Source organism: Dipodomys merriami, unplaced genomic scaffold, assembly GCF_024711535.1.
Source record: "Dipodomys merriami isolate MVZ:Mamm:240054 unplaced genomic scaffold, mDipMer1.0.p SCAF_158, whole genome shotgun sequence".
Taxonomy (NCBI): domain Eukaryota; kingdom Metazoa; phylum Chordata; class Mammalia; order Rodentia; family Heteromyidae; genus Dipodomys; species Dipodomys merriami.
The window spans coordinates 2,663,160-2,675,488 of NW_027202915.1; the positions used below are offsets into that span (position 1 = coordinate 2,663,160).

The 12,329-nt window shown below is 41.4% G+C and overlaps 1 protein-coding gene across 1 annotated transcript in view; it reads right to left on the minus strand.

The window, feature by feature from the left end:
- The window catches only part of Dnah14 (dynein axonemal heavy chain 14), a 170,970-nt gene that overhangs the window by 111,010 nt on the left and 47,631 nt on the right, over window positions 1–12,329 (minus strand). The window contains 3 exon segments of the mRNA XM_070023147.1: window positions 2,943–3,114; window positions 7,962–8,038; window positions 10,413–10,599. Of these exon segments, the coding sequence (XP_069879248.1) occupies window positions 2,943–3,114; window positions 7,962–8,038; window positions 10,413–10,599 (436 nt within the window).

The following is a 12,329-nucleotide window of genomic DNA, read 5'->3' on the forward strand; positions in this document are numbered from 1 at the left end:
TGCATCTCTGATGGCAAGACTAACTGCAGGTAGGCAGTCAGCTGAGAGGGTTTTTAAAAGAAGAGTTCTTTAGAAACGATTAGATGTCCACTAATCACCTGGACTAGGAGTAGTTTTAGACAAGGAAACTGAATTCTGTCTAGTTAGTAATACTAGCCTTGGTGCCTGCCAGGATGTGAGCCATAAGTCACAGAGGCGTCCAGTAGGGATCGCATGTGATGCAGGAAAGATCAGCTCAATCACGACAGTCACAAAAAAGACACTGAGACAAGTCATCCCTCTCAGCTAAGTATTTTTTTGAACATCCTACTTTGGAAGGTTTTAAAATAAAGCTATGTAGGATGTTCCTTGTAGTCAATTGGATTGTGACCTGTACATAGCCATCATTATTTGATGTGGTTTCTCTAAGTAGTTTTCAGCTAATCTCTTGGTTGCTCTAGCTAACATGCACACTTCTTGTTGGAGACACATATGTGAACAAGTTGGGCAAAGTACAGTCACCTCTTGCACAGACTGTGTGCTTAATGAGACAGAGCCTATGTGGCATGTGATGCATAGCTGCTCACTCTACGGTCATCAAAACAGCAGCACTGAAGACTATATTACTTCAAATTTAATCTTACAATCATCACAACTTGAGCCAGGTGCCAGCAGCTCATGCTTGTCATCTTAGCTGCCTAGGTGGTTGACATCTGAGGATCATGGTTTGAAGCCAGTTAGGGTAGGAAAGACTGTGAGATTCTTATCTCCAATTATCACCAAAAAGACAGAAGTAGAGCTGTGACTCAAGTGGTAGAGTTCAGGGACAGCTCCCAGGCCCTGAGTGCGCACGCACGCACACGCACGCACGCACACACGCACACACACACACACACACACACACACACACACACACACACACACACACACGTAAAAAATGTAACACTAGAGGCACCTAAATGCTGTGACTAGGTAAAGGGGAATGGAGTCTGGCTCTCTCTGGGAAATACAAAAAGATGCTCATGTCAGACAGAAAATGAAACTTGCCATTTCCATTTTTTCCATTAAAGTGAAAAATCCTCAAAATGTAAATATAAATCAAAATACTTAAGATTTTGTTAGTTGATAAACAAGTACCAACTGTATTTCTCTTGGAAGCCTCACAAAGCAAAACAGAAAAATAAACTTGCATTTTTACTAAAGTAAGGAACAAGGAAAATCTACAAAATCCTACACACAGGTGAGCGTGTTCGGATCGCTGAGCTCTGTGAGGCCTGTGTCTGGACACAGCAGGGTTAGGAAAGTCCAGCCCAGTCAGGTGGAAGCAAGGACCCCTGTTCAGTAAGGGTACTGGAAATAAAACAGTGACTGAGTGACGGTGCTCAGAACCATTTAAACATGGGTTTGGTTCCCAGCACTGCAAAACAAGTGAAAACAAACTTGTTAGCTAACAACCTTAATGTCTGACTAAACAGAACTAGCTTATGGGCCAGGAAGGGCTATAATATACTAATGAAAAAGAAAGCATGTACATAACTTAAAACTTTAAAGTCCCTTAAGCCACAAAGACAGAAGTACAAGAAAGCAGATTTATGGATGAGATAGAGCCCAATAATCCTCCCTCAGAAACTGATGGATCAATAAAAATAGGCCAATACCAAAGCCCTGACAAAAAGGCATAGAACAATCAAGCATAGAACACACACTGCTTCTGGCAGTATCTGAAGTTTCTGTAATAAACACCCATTCCTCATGTGATATACAAAACTCTAGCAAATATAAAGGACAAACTAAAGAGCATATTCTATGACCAAAATTAATAACAAAAATGTTAAAATTCAACCAATATTGATAATAAAAATCACATTAAAATCTCATACATTTAGGAACACAGTAAACTCCTGGGTCATACTTCCTGTTACGGAAGGGAAAATGGAAACCCTCATGCACACACCTGTAATTACAGAGCTCAGCAGGGCAAGGCCAGGGGACTTCTGGTCTGGGCCAGCCTGGCTGCACAGTGAGATACTGCCTCAAAATGTATACTCACCATCCCCAGGACAACCAAGGACGTTCCCCCACAGCAGCACACAGAAAACTCTTTAATAGGCCACAGAGTTGGCCACAAAACAGCCTCAATATTTTAACAATGGAAATCATGTCAGTATCATATCTGATCACAATGGTAGAAGACTAGAAGTTGATAAGAATTCTGTTACTAAACAAATACACAAAATTAAACAAGATAGTCCGGAAGAATCAATGTGTTAATGAAGAAACTGAAATCATAAAATTTCTTGAGACAGATAACCATAGCAACATAGCAAAACCTACAAGATAACAGAAAAAGCAATTCTCAGAAGGACGTTTGTAGGAATAAGCACCTATATCATAAAAGCACAAAGATCTCATTTAAATAACCTGTTATACATTGAAAAGAAAAACAAGAACAAACCAAACCTCAAATTAGTAGAAATAATAAAGACTATTACAGAAATAAACCGAAGTATTTTTATTCCTACTTGTTCTATGTAAATAGAGCATTCAAGAATGACTAGAAACAAGTCGTTTAAGGATTCAGGTGGACCTGTTGCAACAATGAGAAGTACAAAATGTCATGTCAAAACCAGCTTTACAATGTCGGTGTGGGGGAGGGAGGGGGGTATAATTGGGTGGGGGGAGGGGGTAAAATTGGGTGGGGGGAGGGGGGAGGCGGGGAAGGGAAGTGAAGGGTAAACAAAGGAGGAGGCTGCAATGCTTGGTAAGAAATGTATGCATTATCCTGCCCATGTAATTGTAGCCCCCCTGTACAGTATGTCTCAAATAAAATAAAATACAATTAAAAAAAAAAAAAAAGAAAAAAAAAAAAAAGAATGACTAGAATTTTTTAGGCCACCTCTGGTGTTTAACCTAATTTGTATTCCCCAGCCAAGTAACTTGATTGTTTTCAAAGGTCTTATTACCTCCAAGCTAGGGTGGCTTTCTTTCGAAACTTTCACTTCAGGAAAAATATCTGCTATAATCTTTTCGAAAAGTGGGACGTCTTCAGGAGGAAACTTTGATAGACTGGCTTCTCTGATGGCTTTGATCATGACCGCGGTTTCCTCGGCTTCACAAAGACTGCTGCAACTATCCCTTCAATGGTGGAAGAAGAACAAGTCAAAAAGCCAGCTGTGTGGCATTAAAGTCCCTTCTACGGGGCTCTCTGTGAATGCCTTTCCACCCTCCCTTGCTGCTGCGCAGCCAGGCTGAATGGCAGGATTACTCGGGTCTCCTGCTCCAGGTCTCACTGGTGTAGAACTAATACGGGAATGCCATTCCTTAATCAGCAATCTGGGGATGAGCACAGTATCACTGAGATTTTAGTATCAAATAACAAATGAATATAGGCTAATATAAAACAAAAAAAATCCCCTGATTTATTAAGAGTGTCTAGGAGGATGAAAATGGAGCAATGGCCCAAATCATGTTCCATAACTGGTCTGTGGAGACCAGAGTGACAGGACTGTCACCACCGGAGGGCTGGGCAAGCCGGCGGGACACACGCACTGCTGGACTCCCTGCTACTTCTGCCGACTGTTTACAGAGAGGGCCTGCTGTCACCACACCACAATAGGCCGTGTATCTGATTTCTATTTTCACTAGCTTCAGGTAGCTGTCATGGCTTACAAAGATTGTTCATCAAAGCCATAGTTACAAAGGAGAAGCAAATGTGTGGTATTACAAATATACACTCAAGAAATATAGATTCAGCTCTAGCCCCAGTGTGTCGCAGTTCTTTACATAATGACTCAAGAGTCGAAACAAAGAACTTACCTGTTCAGCGTGAAGCTCAGGACTTCAGTTCAATCACATGGATAGACTGAAAGTCATCTTGCTACAACAGACACTAGCCTAATATAAGCCAGAACTCAAAAGACTGCAGTGTTGGGAAGACTATCTCAAGGAAATGAAGCTGAAACTCTATTCTGCCCTACTTTCAGACTTCCTAATTTGGCCAGAAAGCAAATTCTTTCTACTATTTAAGCCCACTTGAGTGGGTTTCTTTGTTTTGTTTTTTGTTTTACTGGTCCTGAGGCTTCAACTCAGGGCCTGGGCACAGTCTCTGAGCCTCTCTGTGTTCAGGGGTAACGCTCTACCACTTGAGCCACAGTGCCACTTCCAGCTTTTTCTGAGTAGTTTATTACAGATAAGAGTCTCGTAGATGTTCCTGCCCCGGCTGGCTTTGAACTGCAGTCCTCAGATCTCAGTCTCCTGAGCAGCTAGTGAGTGCTTTGTTATTTTTTAACACACTCCTTCCATTACCTCAACATGCATCTATTACTCTGTGAGGAAACCTGGGTATGTACTGTATGTATTAAGCATGTGACCAAAAAGGTCAGTAGGTGACTGTGTGGGGCATGAAGGGATTTTGGAGATGGAAGAAGCTTCCTTTGTATAGACCTCTATCACATGCTCTTGTCTACTGATACCTGATGAGGACGTCAGGAAGGTAATAAGTTTTGTTGTTTCTGGTTTTTCTAGGGTGCTGGGCTTTGTACATGCTACACAAGTGCTCTATCACTGAACTATAGTCTGGCCCAGTGAAAGGTTTTGTTTTTGTTTTTTAAAATTCCTAATAAAATGACATTTATTGAGAACATCTTACTAGGGTGTATGCCTAATTTTCTTAACAAGTACTGTATTAAGCTTCCTGATAACCTAAGAATCGGGAAGAGTGATACTGATAAGAATGATGAGGCCGGAGCCATGGAGAGATGGACGCAGGCCAGGGGGGGCCCGTGTTCTCTGAGGTCACGCTGCTGTTCCCTGCTGGGGTGAAGTCAGTTTTGGCTGTTTTGTTTCCCTAAGAATATATCTGAATGTGCTTCAGTAGAGAAAGGGCAGGCGACCCTCTGACTTTAAGGCAGAGGAATGGCTCATTTCTACCTAAAAGATGTCAGTGGAAAAGAGGTAAAGGTCCCTGTCAGACCTGTCACTTTTTAATATTTTTCATAAGACATTTTCTTTTATTTTAAAAGAAAATGAGAAATAACCAGAAGTGAAAAGTACATATAGTTGAGGGGAAGTATTAAATATAGCTATTTAGAGCCAATTCCATTACAATATAATAATATCTAATATAAATCTAACATTTCATCAAAGTCCATAACAGTAACTTTGGGGATAGCAGGCTAAATTACACTGGTTCTGGTTACAGAATAAACAAGGAGGGGCTGGGAAGGTGGCTCAGTGGTACAGTGCTTGCTTTGCATGCAGGAGGCCCCAGGTTCAATTCCTTAGCACCACATAAGCAGAAAAAGCCGGAAGTGGCGCTATGGCTCAAGAGCATTAGCCTTGAGCTAAAGAGCTGAGGGACAGCACCCAGGCCCCATGACAGACCAAAAAAAAAAAAAAAAATCACAGAATAAACAAGGAAAGCTTTAGATAAATGCAAACAACTAAGATTCAAGGAAAGGTCAACTAACGTAATATTATTTGACCCATTATTAAAGTGCTCATGATGCCCTGTCTTTGGAATTAGCTGGGGCTCATTTTGTGGCCTGCACTGGTGTAAGACTTCTAAATTTTGGAAGTGGACATGTGAGCCAGGTGCTGGTGGCTCCTGCTGTAACCCTGACAGTCAGGATGTTGAGATCCAGTGGCCACAGCTTGAAGCCCAGGCAGAAAAGGTCAGGAACCTTCATCTCTAAACAAGCAGTAAAAATCTGGGCTGGAGGCAGGCTCGAGTAGAGAGAGTTAGGTGAGTAAGCCCTGGGTACCAGGAGACAGAAAAAAAGAGTGTGTGAGAGAGAAAGGAATTACAGGAGTTAACATACAAATCTTTTCTACTAAGGGGTCTTAGGACTGTACATTGTTGAACAATTAATTTGTTTTCTAAATGAAAGAACTTTGGAAAATTCTTTTAGGGGGAGACTCTTCTAAGGGAACCAAGGAAAAAGGTGTATGCTAAGTACAAACAAATTCGCTCTCCCTGTGTCCACTCACGTCTTCTGCTCCAGAACCTGTGAACAGTGATCGCCCAGCAAGGCAAAACACCAGTATTGTCTCATAAGGGACAATGTGACTCAGAATCAGATGTTTATCCAGATCCAGGGCTAGAAGTAATTGCTGCTGTAGGCAGTAAGCTGCAAGCATCTTTCATTCAGAAAATATATATGGTGACCATTTATAAATCTTCTGGTTTTTGAGTCTTAGTTCAAAAGCCTCTGTACTTGGTTTTTTTCCCCCAGATATTTTTTTGTTTAAATTATTTTACTGATTCTGACAGATGACTGGAATGATTCCACCTTAGTCTTCCGCCCGTCTGCTTCGCCTTCCTAGAATTGCTCACTACAGAATCATTACTGCCTTGGTTGGGAGTGCCCAAAGGAGAAAATCCTACTGTAGACTTTCTATTCTGTTCAGCTGCTTGCCTTTCTACTCAGCCAGTATCACCAGTTTCAATGATTAAAGCTTTACAACACGACTTGGTATTTTGTGGGTTATTTTCCTTTCATTGCTCTTGTTTTTCTACCCAGTTTTATTTATTTTTCTGTATAAGTTTCAGTATCAGCTTGTCTAAAAAAACACAAGCAAACAAACAAACCCACCTTTTGGTATTTTTAATGAGAATATTCTTATCCAAAAATTAATAGTAAATAATTTAACTCTTCATCATGTTAAGCTGTCTGTTTTTTGGTCCATACTGGTGCTTAAACTCAAGGCTCATGTATTTGCAAGGAAGGCTCTCTACTACTTGAGCCATGTCTCCAGCCTCATGCTATGTTCTCTAAAATGCTATATAGCTATGAATGGTGGTATGTGCCTGCAATCCCTGCTCTTGGGAAGCTGAAGTGGAGAACTGTGAGTCCCAGGGTAGCTGGGATCTCAAAACAACGAAAGCAAACACAAAACATTACAAAGGCAGGGTATTGTTTTAGTTACCCATGTTTTCCCTGCCGAGGTTCTGCACATGTCTTACGCAGATCCCGCCACCCCTTACTGTCTGTGCAGGGTTGGTTCTACGACTCCACCTGCATCCAGGTCTGAGAAAGTCCCAGTCTGCATGCACGCACAGTGCTTGCATAGAACCTACACACACCTTTCCATATGTTCTTTTTGTGGTTGTTATTTGTGCAGGTACCAGGGTTTGAACTCATGGCCTTGTGTTTTCACTTGGCTTTCTTGTTCAAGGCAGATGTCCTCCTACCTGAGCCAGGCCTCCATCTAATTGGAGATGAAATCTTACAGACTTTTCTGCTTAGGCTGGTTTGGAACTGCAACCTTCCAGTTCTCAGCCTGCTGAGTAGCCAGGATTACAGACATGAGCCATTGATACCTATCTTCTTTCCATATACGTTAGATCATCTCTAGATTACTTAAAATACCTAATGCAACATAAATGCTCTGTAGATAGTTGTTAAATTGTATTGTGTAGGCGTCAATGACAGAGAAGTCTATGCATGCTCTGTATAGATGTATTTTTGCAAATATTTTCAGTCTACAGTTGGTTGAATCCCCACTTGAAGAACCTCTGGACAGGGTATAAATTTTATGTTTGTGTAAGTTTTATAATTTATTTCTCTTCTAAATAAGGTCTTTTATTCCACTATGTTTCTCATTGTGTAAAGGTAAAGCTTATTTTTTCCTTATAGAGTGATTTTATGCATTTTTATTTTGACTTTTAAAATTTGTATGTGTACTAGGAGCTGAGCTTAGGGCCTCACACAGGCTGAGACAAGCATGCTGTCACGTGAGCCATGCCCAGCACCTTTCAGCGGGCTTTTTGCTTGTCTCACTCAGGCCGGCCTCTGAAGAAGCTGTGAGCACAGGTCTATAAACACACCAGCTTATTTCATATCCTTCAAGAATCTTTTTTTTTTTTTTTTTACTGTGACACTGATTAACCTCTCATTTTAACTTGCCTTCATTATATACAACTCTACAAATTATTGTTCTGACTTCCTTGGACCTAATACTAAATTTAAATTTGAACTGACCGTTTAAATTCCTGCTTCTTCTTTTCTGCCATTATTAAAACTGTCTTCAAAGATCTCATGCCAAAATCATAATGATCCTATAAAACAAAAGTTTTAAAAAAATCTGTGTTTTTATAGGTTGTGTAGGAAAAGTAAAACCACCTGAAAGTAATTGCACAAGACCATGAATTGCTGGCTATCTATGCTGTGAAGGGAAAGAGCCATGTGATCCCAGGACGCTTGTTTTCCACTCCCGCTGCTGCCAATGTCCCACCCGCCCACACTGGAGTTCCTCAAAGCCTCTCTCCATCCATGTCTTTCCAGCTCTCTCTTAGGATATTAAAAAAATTAGCTTACATTATTCGTAGAAGCAAGAGTTTCATTGATCATGGTGTATATCTATCTTTTTAATATTTTATTGAATTCAGTTTTCAAGAGCTTCATTGAGGACTTTTGTAGGTACATTCATTAAAGAGACTGATGTGTAATTCCTTTGTTTTTTTTTTTATCTTGTCTCTGGTTTTGATTTTGGCAGCATTATCTCCCTTATTATACAGGGAAGAGTTTGAGGAGTATTTGTGTTAGCTCTTCTGTAAAGGTCTGATAGAATCTGATATTGGATCCATTTGGTTCTGGGCTTTCTCTTTGTTAGGAGACTATTGTTTCAATCTCAGTGCTTGTTATAGATCTGTTAAAGTGGTGTATGTCTTTTTGGTTCAATTTTAATAGGTTATATACGTCTAGGAATGCATCCATTTCTTTTACCTTTTCCAGTTTTTGTGAGTAAAGGTTTTCAAATTATTCTCTCATTATCCTATTTTTCGTGTTCTTATTTTCATCTCTAATTTTACTCATTTGGGTTAGTTAGATTGGCTAAAGTATTAACAATTTCATTTTTGAGACAAAGTTTTGATATCTTACCTGGGCTGACTTCAAACTCCAGGCTCAAACAATTCTCTTGAGCTTCTGGGAATACAGAGGCCCACCATTGTACTCCCCCAAAATCTCTTTCTTATGTGCACCAGTCCTGGGGCTTGAAGTCAGGACTGGGTGCTGTACCTGAGGTTTTTGCTCAAAGCTAGCACTCTACCATTGGAGCTACTGCTCCACTTCTAGCATTTTGGTGATGAATTGTAGATAAGAGTTTCATAAGCTTTCATGGGCTGGGAAGGTAGCTCAGTGGTAGAGCACTTGGCTTGCATGCCTGAGGCCCTGGGTTCGATTCCTCAGCACCACATAAGCAAAAAGAAAAAAAGCCGGAAGTAGAGCTGTGGCTCAAGTGGTAGAGCGCTAGCCTTGAGCTGAAGAGCTGAGGGACAGCGCCCAGACCCAGAGTTCAGGCCCCACGACCGGACCCCCCCCCCAAAAAAGTTTCATAAGCTTTCTTATGAAAGCTTGTAAGAGGCTGGCTTTGAATCATGACCCTCAGATCTCAGCCTCCTGAATAGCTAGAATTACAGGTTTGAGTCTGCCCAAATGCCTCATTCTCAAAAGGAAAGGTAAGAAGAGTATTAACAACTATCAGCATCTGAATTATTTGTGAACTGGAAAGAGAAATTTGGAGAATATTTTGAAAGTATATATCTTTGGAGAAAGTAGATTCTCTATCCAAATCATTTTGGATTAGACATAAATTTTTGATTTGCAGAATGGTGATTCTCAAAGTGTGGGATTCAAATCAGTATCATTAGAAACAGTCAAGGGGTTCTTGAAACTGCACAGTTCCACATCAGACACAGAATTACAAACCTGGACTTGTGTTCTGACAAGTCCCCCAATTATTCTGACATACAATAAAGCTGGAGAATATTGTTCTAGATGTGAAGTTACTTAAAGCTACAGGTTCATCATCAATCTCTAGACTCTCAAACGAAAGGCCTAGATGTTGACGTTTTCAGATCTTGTGTTTGCCCTGCACTGACTTCCTTTTCTCAGCTAGCTGACATTACGATGCAAACTACCACATCCAGATTGTTTGTTTTTTCCTTCAAACCGTATGTTTTATTAAAATGAAGTATATCATGGGCTAGGAAGGTGGCTCAGTGGTAGAGTGCTTGCCTTGCATGCATGAAGCCCTGGGTTTGATTCCTCAGTACCACATAGCAGAAAAAGCCAGAAGTGACGCTGTGGCTCAAGTGGTAGAGCACTAGCCTTGAGCAAAAAAAGCTCAGGGACAGCGCCCAGGCCCTGAGTTCAAGACCCAGGACTGGCAAAAATAAAAACCATTGAAATTTAAACGAAGTCTATCTAAAAACACACAACTATAGGCTCATCATATTTTCAAATAAAGTTAGGTTTTATCAATGACTACAGTGTCTGCTTGTTTTCTGAGATAAGGTTTTGTTAACTTTTGCCCATGCTGGCATCAAGCCTCAATTCTCCCCTGCCTGGCCTCTGCTTAGCTGGGTTCACAGGAATGTGACACTATGTTCAAACAGCGCCTTCAAATGGTTTGAGAAACCAGTTCCTTACCTGCTGTGAAAGCTGCTTGCTAGCTAATTCATAAAGATGAACTACCTTCCCGGAGAGTACTTTTGCAGACTTGAAGCCAAATGAAAATAGTATTACTTCACTAATCATTTGGAAGTTAGGTGCCATCATTATTATAGGGCGGAACAGTGATTTTAGGTTGTCTGGGAGCTCCACTCGACCGCCATACCTTAAGAGCAAAGAAAATGTAACAAGGATAACAACATATAAACCCCTACTCTGAAATTTTCCAAATGAAGAACCACATAAGGTACTTTCCTCCCAAATAATTCTATTGGCTCTCTGTATGATCTTTATCTTAAAGTGAGTTCACAGAGTGGTTCACAGTGTATCTTTCATTTCATGGAGCACCCTGGAAAACCATACTTCTTCCCATGCTCTATCCCACAATTAATCACACCTCAGCTCCCAAGTTCCCTGGACTAATATGGCGTTCCATCAGCATTCAATAAATTGACAAGTGAAGTGGCCTAATCGCACAGTGCCCCTGCCTGTCATCAGCTTTTCTGCCTGTGTCACCATGGTGATGAACAGCTGACCTCTTCCTTTCTTACTCGAGATGAAGAAATGGAAATGTCCCCTGGCCAGAGACTACCATATGAACAAGTGAAGAGCTGTTATGAAGTGCCGGTTCACAATGGGTGTGGGTATTGGGGAAGGTCTGAGGGGTCTGGAGGGTTTGGAAGTCAGGTACATGATGTCAGGTAATTCCATCTATGGTTAAAGTTTAAGAAAAGTGAGCTTGCCGGGCGCTGGTGGCTCACGCCTGTAATCCTAGCTACTCAGGAGGCTGAGATCTGAGGATCGCGGTTCAAAGCCAGCCCGGGCAGGAGAAACCGTGAGACTCCTATCTCCAATAAACCACCAGAAAACCGGAAGTGGCGCTGTAACTCAAGTGGTAGAGCGCTCGCCTTGAGCTGAAGAGCTGAGGGACAGCGCCCAGGCCCAGAGTTCAAGCCCCACGACCGACAAAAAAAAAAAAAAAAAAAAAAAAAAGAAAAGTGAGCTTGTTCAACCACTCTGGAAAGCAGTGTGGGGGTTCCTCAAAAAACTACACATATGACCCCATGCTCCCCTATGACCCAACAATCCCACTTCTGGGAATCTACCCAACTGTCCACAGACAAGGCCACACTAAACCCACCAGTACAACGGTTTCATTGCAGCATTATTTACCAGAGCTAAGATATGGAACCAGGGGCTAGGAAGGTGGCTCAGTGGTAGAGCGCTTGCCTTGCATGCATGAGGCCTTGGGTTCGATTCCCCAGCACCACATAAGCAAAAAGAAAAAAGCTGGAAGTGGCACTGTGGCTTAAGTGGTAGAGTGCTAGCCTTGAGTTGAAGAGCTGAGGGACAGCACCCAGGCCCAGAGTTCAGGCCCCACGACTGGACCCCCCCCCAAAAAAAAAAGATATGGAACCAACCCAGATGCCCCTCGGTAGATGAATGGATCAAGAAAATGTGGTACATATACACAATGGAATTCTATGCTTCCATTGTTCCATTCATAAGAAAATGGAAAGGCTTGGAAAAAATTATATTAAGCGAAGTAAGCCAGAAAAGCAGGTCACATGATCTCCCTCCTCATCTGTAAGAACTAGAATATGCAGAAGATACTCTAAACAGGGGATCTCCAGATCCCAAATGCTTAGTGCATTTTAGAAGCATATTAACATGCACACCAACTTTCACAAAAAAAGAGGCTCTCATTAGCCCCTCTATACAGTTCATTCTTTTGCTCTACTGTTTTTCACCCCATGGTTTCCCTCATTTGCAGTAATTAGTATACGGCTAGGATAATTTTATCAGATGAGCAGAAAAGCTCAAACACTATGTACACATGACCATGTAAGATGATGCTAAGCGAAACAAACCCCAAGATATGGACACCAGCAGTTC